At 39.3% G+C, this 15,353-nt stretch overlaps 1 protein-coding gene across 1 annotated transcript; it reads left to right on the top strand.

Moving 5' to 3' along the window:
* The first annotated feature begins 4,706 nt into the window (after positions 1-4,706).
* LOC148374816 (polyserase-2-like) lies at positions 4,707-12,103 on the top strand. Its single transcript, XM_088337756.1, has 10 exons — positions 4,707-4,755; positions 5,704-5,724; positions 5,872-6,037; positions 7,476-7,738; positions 8,431-8,576; positions 8,825-9,083; positions 9,199-9,373; positions 9,446-9,705; positions 9,775-9,872; positions 9,949-12,103. Exons 1-10 carry the CDS (start codon positions 4,707-4,709, stop codon positions 10,351-10,353), a joined length of 1,842 nt encoding a protein of 613 aa, XP_088193882.1. The 3' UTR covers positions 10,354-12,103.
* Positions 12,104-15,353: the final 3,250 nt, after the last annotated feature.

Raw genomic sequence — 15,353 nt, 5'->3', positions numbered from 1 at the left:
GTTGACTGTCCCTGTGTGCCCTGCGACTGACTGGCAACCGGTTCAGGGTGTCCCCTGCCCACTGCCCGAAGATAGCTGAGATGGGCTCCAGCACCCCCGCGACCCTACTGAGGATAAGCGGTGCAGATAATGGATGGATAGATGAAAACCAAATTGTTCAATATGACCGAAAATCTGCATCAGAGTAAAGGCTTTGGAATGGAAATAGCATTCCCCTCTAAGTGAGATGTCATTGTTTGTCTCACGGAATGCTATCAAACAGACTCTCAAGTTGCAAAACGGGTTTCTATTTTGTCATTCAAGCTGCACTAAGTAACTATTTGGCCAAACGTATTTTTGCACTGTCCTTTTTATTTTCCCATTCATTGAACAAAGATATTCTAATTAACAAATTGAAGTTCAAACCGTCCACAATGGGAACTCTTTTATTCTTTTATTCCGACAAACCTCTGACCAATATTTTTCAGACCGGATTAGCTTTTGAAATTATCGCTGTGTGTTTAGGAATATTCATTTTTCTTTGAGGCCAAGCGTGATTTGAAACGTGATGTCTTGTATTCTTTATTATTTTTTATCAATAAGGTTCTACTTGTTTTTTTCTTCTAAATGTAACTATTAAAGTAACATACAAACAAATTGTTGTTACTTTTTAAGCAATGAATTAGTGAAGTCAAATGTGTTACTTTTTACTGGTATCCCTTGTAAAATCCCCCAAAATGTTTTACTGCCAAAGGTTGTCAATCTCATTTTTTCCACATCAGTAGATGACCATGGAAACAATTAAGGAACGATGATTTCATCCAATTCTACATAACCTACTAATTTGAGCCACCGTTCATCACAAGAAATCCACTGCACAGATGAGTCATTTTAGCATTTTATACGTCAGCAGAAGGTCTCAAATTTCAACAGTGTGTTCCATTTCTGCTGCTTTAACGTCTTCATATCAAACATTGTTGTGAGCAAAGAAAAACGATTTTTTTTATTAAGTCACGTAAATTGAGATTGCCCGTTGTAGGAGTAACAAATAAGTGAGTGCCCTCGTAAGAAAGTGTTTTTTCTACGCACTTGAGGGCTGTTGACACAATTATTGAACAAGCATTCAGAAAAGGTGTGTCAAACTTTATATGGATAAGCAAATAAAGTCAATTAATATCCATTTAAGAATAACAGTATTATATGTTAATACAGTACTGAACTGTGGATGATTAGATTCAGACAAGGTACTCATTATATTGATAATTTAATTCAATATACAACGATGTATTTATTGTCATTAGGAACAAATTGTATTTGCCTGGTCGAGTTTGAATAACCCGACCTGCAGCATTATAGTGCTCCGTGTTTTCCTCCGTTGTTTTGTTGAGTTAAATCTCACAAAATCTGCATTTTTTTGCAGTTAGGTCCAAAAACATCCTTCAGGCTTGAGGTTTCACTCATTCCAAGTTGTCAGGTGAGGTAGCTGTGACTCTGACGAGCGCTAAAAATGCTTTTACGTGAAACAACTTCTTCCTGTTTCTCAGAACTGCCAAATTGTGTTGCTCTGGCATGGAATTGATAAATCAGCACAAAGGGAATGCTCATATAATGACACATAATTAGATATAATAACTATACTATATTGAAATAATAAGATATCATCAATATCGTGAGAATTTTTATACCAATAATACGTTTTTAGAGTGGACGACCATTTTTTTTTGGAGCAGTGGTCCACAGACTACGGTCTAAGTCCGTATTTGGTCATAGGCCTTGAAAAATACCAGAGAGCATTTTGAAGCGCATTTTTTTTTTTTCACCTAAAAAAGAAAGTCTGGGTGCGCAACCCGGTCGCGGCGGTAAGAGTGCCAAACTTTTATCATTATCAGTTATATATATATATCCATCCATTATCTGCACTGCTTATCCTCAGTAGGGTTGTGGGGGTGTTGGAGCCCATCTTATCTGTCCTCGGGCAGTGGGCAAGGGGACACCCTGAACCGGTTGCCAGCAAGTCGCAGGGCACACAGGGACAGACAACTCACTCTCTCATTCATACCTAGGGACAATTTGGACTGGCCAATTAACTGTAAATGCATGTTTTTGGCATGTGAGAGGAAACTGGAATGCCCAGAGGAAGCCCACCCGAGCACGGAGAGACCATGCAAACTCCGCACAGGAGGGTTTCGTAACTGGATTTGATCACATGACCTCAGAACATTGCCGTGGACACGCTAACCACTCATCCGCCGGGGCGCCCACTTTTTGAAATATTAAAGTATTTTCGGCTTCAAACTTCAAGATTAAAAATAAATAAGAATCAGCAACATTTGAGACACAATCGTGAAAAGAAACCAAATTCAACATTTTATATTGTGCTTGAAAACGAAAAATCATTTCGTTAGGTACTGTAGATGACAAATGATAAGGCATTGGGTTTTGTCTCATTATAACATTATGTTTAGTCAGTACCAGAGCCGAATGTTAATTTTGTTAAAGAAATTGCATGGTTCTGTGACTTAAATGAGTGAAATAATGTCTGTTAAAAACTGCTGCCTTTTTGCAAGTCATTAGTGGTTCAGTGCTCTCGCAACTAAGCTGATAGACCTTTAAAGATTGTGCATGGCACAATCTGTAAATTTATGTTCCATGGACTTTATTTCTGTGAAGAACCCGCATTTTGTTTTTGGGTTATTATTTATTTCATTAATTGCGTCATTATTTATTTTCTGACTTATAATTCGCGAAGAATCCAGGAGAGTTATTTGACTGTGCCTTTCTGGAAAATTATACATTTTTTACATTTGGGCCCCCGCGACCCTACTGAGGATAAGCGGTGCAGCTAACGAGATGAGATGAGATGAGACATTTGAGCACTCAATTTGACATTTCTTAAGATAGATAAACATTTGTTGACTGAAATTATATATAATACTACAATAATATAATGATAATATTTAACAATAAAAAAACGTATCTTTTGTAAAACAATATAGCATTAAAAAGGTTTATAAAATACGAGACTGATTGCAAAAACCCCCTCAAAATAATAACTGAAATATTATGTTTTATGAATTTGTATAAAATAAGATAGAATTTGTAATATTTTCAAACCAAAACAATACATTTTATATTTGTACAATAAAGAATGTAAAATAATAAAATCAAATTAATAAATAATTAAAACAATACATTTTTTATACTTTTAATAAAATATTATATTTACAAAATAATAAAGAATTCATAATCATTATAATGTTTGTATAGAACAATACATAATTTATAATAATAATAACTTGTTATGAACATTATAGGAAATGATATAGTTTGTATAATAATACAAATAATAAACAATTAAAATCTCTTTCTTATATTTTTCCATAGTAATGTCAAAGAATAATAACATATTTTATGAAATGTAAATAATTTATAACGGTAAAAATAATTAACAATAATAAAACTAATAATTCAAACATATGAAATAATATTGAATTTATAAGTAAATTTTTATGGTCTGCATTTATATAGTGCTTTTCAAGTCAATGAAGACCTTCCACAGCACTTTACAATGTTCACACTTTTCCCTAATACACACTTAACTAACCAATTGCAGTGTCAGCCATGCAAGGCAACTACCTGTTTATTGCGGGCATTAGGGATTCAGTGTCTTGCCCAAGGACATTTCGACGTATAACATGGAGGAGCCGGGAATCGAACTTGTGACTTGTTGATTCCAAGAAGAGTGCTCTACCCCCTGAGCCAATGCCGCCCTGTTGATTTTGAATTCATTGTAAAAAATAAAAATGTTAATCAATCATTTGCAATCATTAATAAGCGAAGCTATTGACTGAGGTCTGGTCTGGTAAAAACAGTGGCATGCTGTGGATTTTACGCTTGGGCCTTGAGGACTAATAAATAAGAATACAAAAGCTAAAATGTTTTTAATTTTCTTTTAATAAAATGGTATAAAATTTATAGTACCTCATCATTCTCAAATTTCTTCATTTTCCTTATGTTGAGGTTTTTGAGTTTTTCCTTGCCCTCGTGTAGGTTTTAGATCAGGGGATGGTGTAATGATAGTCTCTGTTTTGTAATAATATGTGGTCTGGGCAGCCCCTTGAGACTCCTCGACACTCCTGCAAATGTCACACTTTTTGAGATAGTAAAAGTTACATCACAGGAGAAAGATTGAGGACCCCCGATTTGGAGCAATCATATTTGCATAAAGTCATGTTGAATTCAGGTAGATGTTCTTTTTAAAAAAATTGTAATATTTTAATGCAAACTTTGATGAAAACACAATTTCATCCAATTGCATTTTACATGCCAACACACTTTGCAGAGAGGCAGACAAACAGGGCACTCATGCGTGTGCCCTCTCATGTAAGTTTTAGTCCGCGTGTAAATTCAAACCCATGATGCTGATAACAATGTTGACAAGTTGGGGAATTTTAGCCTAAGAATGCTATTGTTGCTTCCAGGTGCCAAATTTGTCCGATAGATGAAGATAACGATCAAACAGTCATCCATCCAGTTAACAAAGAACAATACTGTACATTCTTTAGCATTTAGACAAATTCACTCTCCGATCACAGTGAATTTTTATGGGTGTGGCTACTGTGCACATGCAGCAGGTAAAGAAGGATAGTCCTTATCTTTTGGTATGCCCCGCGCCGGTATTTAATGGTGCAACCAGAGGCTATCCAGCATCTTCCAACTTTGTAACCATGAACATCTCAGCCTTGTCGTGGATTTTGCTTCATTTGCTTCTCTCAGGTAGGCTTTCTGTTGTTTGAATCAAAAGAGTTGAAATCACTTGAGAACTATATTTTTCCTTGTTGGCAACAATTAAGTGAAAACACTATATAATTATGGAATTATTTCAATTTACATTTACATTTCACAATGTACGTTTCACGCATCCCTTAACTCAGTGATTTTCAACCACTGTGCCGCGGCACACTAGTGTTCTGTGAGAGATCGTCAGGTCTGCCGTGAGAAATTATCCGATGTCACTTTTTAAAATTTAAAATTTTATAAAACATTTATGAATCATTTTTTGAAAATGTTATGTCATTGTCAAGTGTCAATGCTGTAAAAACTGGGGGTATTATGAATTATATTGTAATTAAACATATCGTTTAGTGTCATTTTATAACATTTTGGTTAGTGGTGTGCCGCAAAATCTTTCAATGTAAAAAAACGTGCCCTGGCTCAAAAAAGGTTGAAAAACACTGCCTTAACCAACAGGGTCGTAGGGGCAATATTTCATGCGGTGTGTCTAGGGCAAGTACAGCCCAGTGGTGCCCATCCTTCTCCAAACCTTTTGTTTTGGATAGGGGTTTGCTTCCCCACGTGAAACAGTACTGGTTCCCATGGTTACAAGTAGCGGGAGCAGCCTTCTGATCTGACTCAGATAAAGCACCTTCATCATCTGGCCACTGTTGTTTTTTTGGTGTAAAAGGTCATCCCCATTTTTAGAGATAACCCAGACCTTAACATTAACAGGCAGGGGCGTGTGAAAATACTGATACTTGGGAAAAAACGTTCCGGTCCCAAACATTAGTATCACACTCTACCTTCTGTGCCATTTATATCTCAAAGGATATCGCATTTCTTAAAACACTGAATTATAGAGTTCGGATACTACAATAAATGAATCAGTATGTGCTGTTTATAAAATGTCAGCGTTATATAATGACCTTTTGTTTATTTCACTTTTAGAATGTGGAGCGCAACTAGATGGTGAGTCGAGCCTTACTTGTTTTAATCAAGCGTTATATTTTCTTTACATCTCTTAAATGAACAGCTGATGGATAAAGTGGAATTTTTCAAATCAACTACGAATTCTAATTAAGATCTAGTGGCTCAAAGCATCGTGTGTGTTTTCAGTCTGCGGACGACCCGTTTTCAACAGCCGTATCGTGGGGGGGCAGGTGGCCCCTTCGGGTGCATGGCCCTGGCAGGTCAGCCTGCACAGGTTGAGGCGACATTTCTGCGGTGGTTCCCTCATCAACAGCCAGTGGGTGTTATCAGCTGCGCACTGCTTTCGTCTCAGGTGAGGTTTACCTGTATGGATGATAGGAAATATTTTTATTGGGGAGTTGGGCACACAAATTCTAAAACCCCTGCCCCTCTGTCTGCTCTAAAAAGTGTGCTTGTGGAAAGATTTTTTAAAAAGACATTTTTAAATAGCAGCACGGCGGTGCAGTGGTTAGCGCATGTGCGGCACAGTTCATGTCTTGGAAACCTTCTGCGTGGGTTCAAATCCAGCTCCAGACTTCCTGTGCGGAGTTTGTATGTTCTCCCCGTGCTTGCGTGGGTTTCCTCCGGGCACTCCGGTTTCCTCCCACATTCCAAAAACATGCATTTCAGGTGAATTGGCCGGGCCAAATTGTCCCTAAGTGTGAATGAGCGAGTGAGTTGTCTGTCCCCGTGTGGCCTGCGATTGGCTGGCAACCAGTTCAGGGTGCCCACTGCCCGATGATTGCTGGGATGGGCTCCAGCACCCCCGCGACCCTACTGAGGATAAGCGGTGTAGCTAATGAGATAAGATGAGAGACATTTTTAAATATGTATTTCTTTTTTTTTTTTTTTTTTTTTTACAACAATTTCACGAAAGGGCGGCACGGTGGATCATTGGCTAGCACATACATCAGTATGGCTCGGTGGCCGAATACAGACTTTTTGTTTTCAGGTGGGCAGGGTTAATAAAAAAATCAACACCAAATATTTACCTTTGTTCGTAGTACTATACCTTATAATTCAGTCTATATTTGTAGCCTACCCTACAAATTATAATCACGGATGATAAGGGATATTTTCTAAGCACAACAGATTTATTCACAAAAAATGGAAATAGATTGTTTTTCATATTTGGCTTTGAATTAGTTCTAACGGTTAAGTAAATGCAGCCTTAGATTCTAACCAACTCTTGGGGCGGCAGTAGCTCAGGAGGTAGAGCACTCGTCTTGGGATCAAGGGATCCTAGTTCGAATCTCGGCTCGTCCGTGTTACATGTCGAAGTGTCCTTGGGTAAGACACTGAACCCCTAATACCCCCAATAAGCAGGTTAGCGCCTTACATGGCTGCAAGGCCGCTATTGGGAAATGTGGAGCACATTGTAATTTTATTTTATTGTTATTTTGGCTTATTTTGCGCATTCTTGTTTGATGTTTTGACTATTATGAACTCTACATCACTGTCACTATTGGCCAAACATGTTGCTGTTCTTTGATTTTTTTACACCTTTCAGGGCAGATCTTCTTTTGTAACATGGGAAATGTAATACAAAGGGCTCAGGAGAGGGCCTTAAGAATAAGTTGAAAGTTCTTATTTTATGTCTGGGCTTTCTCGTTCTCCTTACAAGTTCAAAATACATTGACCTCTTCTCTCCTTTATTTGAGTGTCTACTAAACTTTAAACATATAAAAATCAATACAATTCTATACAAAAATAACAAGTAATGGTGTATGTATGTGTGTGTACATGCACAGTTCCAGTGCTGTGACGGCATTTTTAGGTCGGCAAAGGCAGCAAGGTTCCAACCTTAATGAAGTTCGCAGAAACATTGTCCAGATTGTCCAACATCCAGCATACAACCCCATCAATTCTGACAACGACGTGGCGCTGCTGCGGCTCTCTTCACCCGTAACCTTCACCAGCTTCATCAGGCCTGTTTGCCTGGCGGCTGGCCCCAGCACCTTCTTCGCCAAAACTGACAGCTGGGTCACCGGCTGGGGGAACATCGGCTTCGGAGGTTGGTTACTATTTCAAAGGATTGCTTAAAACTCAATTCTACTCTTTAGCATATGAATAACCTAAACTTTTCATGGACAATATCTCTGTATTATTTGCGATTGCAACATCCTCTGCTGTCTGGTAATCCTGGAAGGGGGATACCTCATGTGCAGGCCCTTCTCAAGGTTTCTTTATTTTCCTCATGTTGAGGTTTTTTGAGTTTTTCCATGCCCTCATGTTGGTTCCAGATCAGGGGATGTTGTAATAATAGTTTGAAAAAAAACTCTGCGTAATCTTGTGAAGCCCTTTGAGACTCTTTGTGATTAAGGGCTATACAAATAAAAATGACTTGACTTGACTTGACTTGGTTACTATTTCAAAGGATTGCAAATGTATAACTATGATGGCCAAGTCTGTGCAAAGATTTTTTCTGGGAGTTTCTGTTGCGTGTTAAAGCTGCCACACAAATTAAGAAAAACCAGAGAAGGCGAAAAACTCATGTGAAACTATGTAAGGAGGAGGGTAAAGTAAGCAGCATTTTATATTTTGACGGAATTCTGTTAATGACTTGACACGGCGTGACACGGCAAGACATGGTTCAAACATTCAGAGTTGGGTTCTCAAATTGGGCATCACTGATCTTTCTACATCTAGCTGTCACAACAATTTAACCATTTTAGTTGACGGTGTCTCTTCGGTGTGTGTTCGCAGTGCCATTGCCACCCCCACAAAACCTGATGGAGGTGGAAGTTCCTGTGGTAGGAAACCGACAATGTAATTGTGACTACGGGCCCGGTACCATCACCGTCAACATGATTTGTGCTGGTCTGAGAAGGGGAGGAAAGGACGCTTGTCAGGTAGGGTCAAAACAAGTAAATCTTTCACAAAAACAACTAATAACAAAGTGTAACTGAAAGCTATAATGCAAGAGGAAACTGACAACTCGATTCTGTTTTTAATATTCGACACCGGCCAAGCCGATTTCTTACAGTATCATTTTTACACAATGAAATGTCAATCTCAATCTAGAAACCTCAGAATTTAATCAATGTCATAACCATAGCAAACATGGTTTGTTTAACTAGAGGATTGCGGGTTTTCTCAGGGAGATTCTGGTGGTCCATTAGTGAGTAAACAAGATTCCAGATGGGTCCAAAGTGGGGTGGTGAGCTTTGGAAGAGATTGCGCTGCGCCAAAATTCCCAGGAGTGTATGCAAGGGTTTCGCAGTACCAAGAATGGATTACACAACAAACGGGGCGTAACAACCTGCCAGGTTTCGTCACCGTCAACCAGCCGGGCACTGACTCAGACCTGGAGGTCAGCTGTCTCGGTGTGCCACCAGTCATCCCCACGCCGCCACCACGTGAGTCTTGTTGCTGTAAAATTTCTTAAACAAAATCAACCACCTCTTTCAGTTCCGGTTATCAGCTCTTGGATGATTACGTAAAAATATATCCTGTACTGTTTTTGGTCCAAAGAGCTTCTGTGCGGGCGCGCCCCATTCAACCTGCGCCTTTCAGGCTCGAAGTCAGAGCCCGCCCCGACCGGCAACTGGCCTTCAATGGCGAGTCTGCACTGGAACGGAAGTCATGTGTGTGGTGGTACGCTGGTGTCAGAAGACACCATCTTGAGTGAAGCGCAATGCTTTGCACAGTAAGGCACCAAGTCAGCTTGTTCGCAAACATGGTGAGCCTAGTAGCATCGTTCTAAGGTATTATTCTTTAGGGGTAGGTCTACAAAGCCCTCTGAGTGGAAGGTGATCCTGGGTCGCAAGTCGCAGAAGGGGAGAAATCCGCTTGAGGTGATGCTGAACGTGACCAGCATCACAATCAGCCTCAAGTCTGGACGAAATGTGGCCGTCCTGCATCTGGCATCCCAACCGCCACTTTCCAACTTCATCCAGCCAATTTGTATGGACAGCGGGCAGGCTTTCACCCTGGGGTCTGACTGCTGGGCTGCTGGATGGAATGCTGGACGAGGAGGAGGTGCTTGCAAGGTGGAACATTAGCTTGCTACGGACTGTCTTTTTCACACTGTCTCATTTTACACAACAGAGGATGAAGAATTGCAGGAAGTCCGGACGTCAATAGTGGACTGCGGGAACGGATCGTCTGATGACAGCTTATGTACAGAACTTATTATCCTGGACCAAGTGAGTTGCATGACTTGGCCTTTCACTCTGAGGGCTAGCCTTGTGACTTCATGTTCTTTGACATCTGTCCATGCAGGGAGACATAGGTGGTCCGTTGATGTGCAAACTAGGCGATTCATGGTACCAGGTGGCTGTGCTCTCAGGCAGCGGCAGCCAAGCGTCACGTCAGGACCAAAAAATGTCTTTTTCTAGACTTAATGAGTTCAACGACTTTCTGAGGCAAGAAGTTGGTGACTTCTTGTCACCCATCGCCAATAATCCCCCCAGTGCCACCACGGCCGACCCCCCAGGCACTGTCTCGATCACTTCAATAACCATCGATGCTCCGGCCTCCAATCCAATTGCAGTAGGCGCCGGTGGTGGCGACAACGAGATCCCTATCAGTTCATCAGCACTGTCCCTCGTCAGATTCGTCAGTATATTCCCTGTGCTTAGCTTGGCAATGCACACCACTGTCATGGTGTTGGGAAACAGCTTTTAAAACTGGTGTACATGATTTAGCGGCAGGCCCGTTGGACAACGCCAGGTGTTTTATATCAATAATTATTTGAAGTAAAAATAAAAAATCCAAGACTGTTGACGAAAACACTCAACTAAATCAGCCAAAAGCTGATTTAAAATAGTTATGATTTTAAAAAAAATCTGACTTCCATGAATCTTCATGTGTTTTTTTTATTACTGTATTTGTGAATATCATCCCAATAAGTTATATTTAACCCTTAGTACATGTCAGCCATCCCCCTCACAAGAGCCTTCATCACATTATATTCTTAAGGAATGTAGCTGTAAATATTTTCACTTCTGGTGAATACTCTTTCTATGTTTTTGATAGTTTTATTTTTCAATATTTTAGTGCTAATAGCACCCTTAATGTAACTATGATTGCAGATGTTGTAATTTATGATAATTAGAGCTTTGAGGAAAAAACCTGATGATTCACAATTTTCTGTCGACCTTTGGTCTTTCGACTCACCTCGAGTTGTAAGATACATTCATTCATTATCTGCACGGCTTATCCTCAGTGGGGTCGCGGGGGTGCTGGAGCCCATCCCATCTATCTTCGGGCAGTGGGCAGGGGACACCATGAACTGGTTGCCAGCCAGTCGCAGGGCACACAGAGACAGACAACTCACACACAATTTGGACCAGCCAATTAACCTTGGAATGTGGGGGAAAACCAGAGTGCCCGGAGGAAACCCATGCAAGCACGGGGAGAACATGCAAACTCCTCACAGGAAGGTTCGATCTCATGACCTCAGAACTGTGCCGCACATGCGCTAACCATTGCGCTGCTGTGCTGCCCCTGTAATATACAATGATTCACTTAATGTATTTATTTTATTATTGTTGATGTTTGTAATGGATGCTCTGCCTTATTGTTTGGTAACTAAACAGACTAAGCAGCCACTGTTCACGGGTTAGCGATGACTGCGCTTTGTGATTGCCCTGAACCATTTGTTTGTTGTAAAAGGTGTAGTGTGTGCACTTGAACAAAGAGTATTTTTGCTTTACTGTTTCTTGATTCTCACTCTTACCTAGAGAACTACATGCATCCAAATAACAAGATAGTTATGCGCTCTGCAGCCTTTCTTAAGCCACAAATTGACTTTACTTTGACGTCCAGGAACAAAATGTCATTTGCCTTTTTTTTTCACGATGGACTCTGTTATTGTCAAAGACATTTTCACTGCGTTACAACGACTGGCTTTTGCCCAGAATTTGCTAGACAAGTGCAGAAAATACCATTGTTCTCTTATTTTTCTGTATGTACACGACTATTTGGTCAATAAAGTTAGCTGAAATAATCAATTTTAGAATGTATCATAATTTTCATTGTTATTTGCTTAAACACTCCTTAAAAACGCTTTTCGTTATATTAGTAAGATTACTGTGTGTTTATATACGTACTGTACCTGTTCAGATGATGTATGTCACTCTTATTTTGAAGGTTTAGAATTTGTGTTCACATCCGGCGTGCGAACCGCGGAGGCACTTTCGTTCAGATTGTATTTGTTTCAATACTCGCCGAAACTGTACAATTTTTCACGGTGGTTGGATCTTTTGCATGAACGACGGATTGTAATCAAACAAACTGAAAACCATCAGTTAAGACTTGACCATCTTTCGGTGGGGACGCTACAGTTAGGAAACACTGAATGAAAACGTATGACACAACACTTGTCCATGTTTGCTATGAAACAATAACAACAAATAAACGAGTGGAAAAGTTATTGTATGTTTTTTAGTTTTTTTCAATTGCTTTAACACGTTTCTCTGGTCCAGACTTGAAATTCTCAAAACGACTTATTCAATTCCCACAACACTGTATCACTCGTGCACGGCTTTCATTTCTTTGAAAAATTACGGATGTTTTTGCACATTCATGCAAATGGCACATTACAAATTTTTATCTGTTGCCTACATTATCAGCTGCATCTGTCAGGTTAGGCACAATGGGTTATACATAATGGGTCACTGTTGTCTCACCACCTGCAATATTTAGTCATTAGTTCATTGCTTATGCCTCTACATGCAAAACGGTTGAACGTTATATCAGAATATGTCAACATGTGTGTGCTCATTTCAAATGCTTTTCATTATTTATTTTCAAATGGAGCTCGAATTGATACTTTGCTACCAAGTAAATCTCTTTCTTTCACTAAAAAATAGAAAGGTAACCATTAGCTCAACCAACGACTTACTTGGTTTCTGAAATAGGGCAAAAATTCGTCTGATGTACCATCAACTGACAAGTGTACTGTATACAGTAAAGCTAAGGCTAGCTTGACAATGAACAACGTTGTGATGTCAAAAAAAAGGACAGGGAATTGGATGTGGTCAACAGCCAGAAAGAAGCAGAAGAGGTGTGAGGATTTGGGAAGCGAGGCAAAGGATAGAGGCGAGTTCTTAAAGGGATTAGAGCAACACTTGTAGACCATGTTCTCAACAATGGCCTTAGGCTGGTGGAAATGTAAAATTAACTGTTGGGAGATCTACTGTGTCGCCCATCATTCATACTTCTAAACAACAGAACAGTAATGTCTAGTCAAGTCAAGTCAAGTCATCTTTATTTGTATGGCCCTAAATCACGAAGAGTCTCAAAGGGCTTCACAGATTATTACACTATATTACACAGACTATTTTTCAGCCGACGAGAAGAGTAGGTTATTCATATGCTATGGAGTAGAAGTGAGTTTTAAGTTTAGATTTAAACATTTCCACTGAGGTTGCAGATCGGATCTCAGGGGGAAGAGCATTCCACAGCACCGGTGCCAGGATGGAGAACGCTCTCGAACCAGCAGAACACTTCTTTGCTCTCTCTGTCTGTTCTGTCCGTCTTTTTGTATTCTGTTCTGTTTTTTTTTTTTGCAATGTCATGGCCTGTCAATAAATTCTAAAAACTGTAATTGTAAACTGAGTCTTGTCCAGTCTCTTGCAATCAATCTCCCACGCTCAAATATGTATTTTACAATTGTCATCCAATCTTATTTTAGGAAACACTGAATGTCAAGCCAAGTCAAATCATGTTTATTTTAGAGCCCTTATTCACAAGGAGTCCCAAGGGGCTGTACAGACTACCATTACACCATCCCCTAATCTAAAACCTTCATAAGGACAAGAAAAAACAAAAAACCTCAGCAATGGGAAGATAAAGAAACCTTAAGAAGGGGTTGCAAATGAGGTAAATCCCCTTTCAGGATGACCAGGCTGCAATGGATGTTGCAAGGGTATCTACAGACAATACACAAACATTATCAAAATGAAATATAGGTAATAAAAGAATCTCCAATTGACTGCTTCCTAAGGCCAACATCGTTTATAAAGTATTGAAAATACACGTTTTAAGCCACCAGACTAACTGTTACATTGAGAATATGACTAACCAATTTGACTGTCCTGTCTGTGAAACAATGACTTGTCATTCCGACAGCACTGCCAAGTTCATTGACACCAGAAATTTGATTTAAAGCGGTAAACTGAGAAATTTGCTCCCCAAAAGTTGAGTTTTTGCAGTAATTCAGTGATGTTTTACAACTTGTTCGATACGTTTTAAGAAACTGTTTTGAGAATTTCCAGACTGATCTAAGAAACGTACTAAAGCAATTGAGAAAAACTGAGTGTGAAGGAATTGAGGTCGAAGTACCAGCGCGTCGCCTGGTGGAGCTGTGTGGAGTCTTCACCCCAAACTAGTGAATTATCAGCTACCAAAGCAAAGAAAGGAAGAGGCGAAGTATTCCGGTTCATTTTATTCGACGTCAGTAAAGAACTTGTGCAAAACGTGTTAAAGAACTGCTTTTATTCTCAAAATAGTACCTGTCAACATCGGGCCAATTGCTTGCCTTGTTAATGTTTGCAATTCCCCCTATTAGGCTATGATAAACCTTACAAACAACACACGGCACCTATTTACTCAGAACAGGAAATACTATCTGGAATGACAAGTGATAATTGGTGTATACAAGTTTTTTTATTTCCCAAATAAACAACAAACAACTATTTTGGCATCTTTCCTAGTTCTCTCTCCCCACTTCCAGTACATTTTGTTTGCTTATTACACGTAGTAGATTTTTTAAAAACATTTCTCGGACGAAATGTTTTTATACGGCGTGTACAATTTGAAATGATAAAATTGTGTAAAATACATTGATAACGGATAAATTGTCAGATATAAAATACAGTAGTTACAATCCAACCCCACATGAAAACTGATATTTTTAAGTCAATTCTCAAACTTGTGAAAAGAAAAAACTAAGGTTCCATCGCCCCCTTTTGATGGGCTCTTGCGTGTGCCAGTATGTGCGTACGTACTTCAATTGCAACGCTGTACAATATAAAGTGACGTTATATGGAAGAAAACACGTCATATTAAATATAATCAACGTTCTGAAGATTTATTATGACCACCAAAACTCGATATACGTGTCCAAATGACAATTTCAGCATAACTATAAAATGAACGTCTTTGGGATGATGGTTTAGGGTTACAACGGGTTGAGGAATGTACCAGGGAAAGACAAATAAAAAGCTTTAACAAATAACTGAGTTGATATTGAAGAGTGCCACAAAAGATAGATAGATAGATAGATAGATAGATAGATAGATAGATAGATAGATAGATAGATAGATAGATAGATAGATAGATAGATAGATAGATAGATAGATAGATAGATAGATAGATAGATAGATAGATAGATAGATAGATAGATAGATAGATAGATAGATAGATAGATAGATAGATAGATAGATAGATAGATAGATAGATAGATAGATAGATAGATAGATAGATAGATAGATAGATAGATAGATAGATAGATAGATAGATAGATAGATAGATAGATAGATAGATAGATAGATAGATAGACAGACGGATTCCACGTTGACCGTGTTCGTGTGTCTCCGAGGAAACGGGCTACCCAATGGGCGGGAGGCAGATTGTTTACAAGGGGGCGCAGCCCCGTTGCTTGGGTTACGTGTTCAGGT

Source organism: Urocampus carinirostris, chromosome 1, assembly GCF_059441175.1.
Source record: "Urocampus carinirostris isolate Australia breed hairy pipefish chromosome 1, RoL_Ucar_1.0, whole genome shotgun sequence".
NCBI classification, from domain to species: Eukaryota; Metazoa; Chordata; class Actinopteri; order Syngnathiformes; family Syngnathidae; genus Urocampus; species Urocampus carinirostris.
The sequence above is the reverse complement of the archived record's forward strand: the minus strand, read 5'-3'. Positions and strand labels throughout refer to the sequence as shown.

Excerpts from the sequence above, each read along its gene's own strand:
- LOC148374816 (XM_088337756.1), top strand. The coding sequence starts at position 4,707 with ATGAACATCTCAGCCTTGTCGTGGATTTTGCTTCATTTGCTTCTCTCA. Across the intron at positions 5,725-5,871 it reads ATGTGGAGCGCAACTAGATG|TCTGCGGACGACCCGTTTTC; the intron begins GTGAGTCGAGCC and ends GTGTGTTTTCAG. Across the intron at positions 8,577-8,824 it reads GAGGAAAGGACGCTTGTCAG|GGAGATTCTGGTGGTCCATT; the intron begins GTAGGGTCAAAA and ends GGGTTTTCTCAG.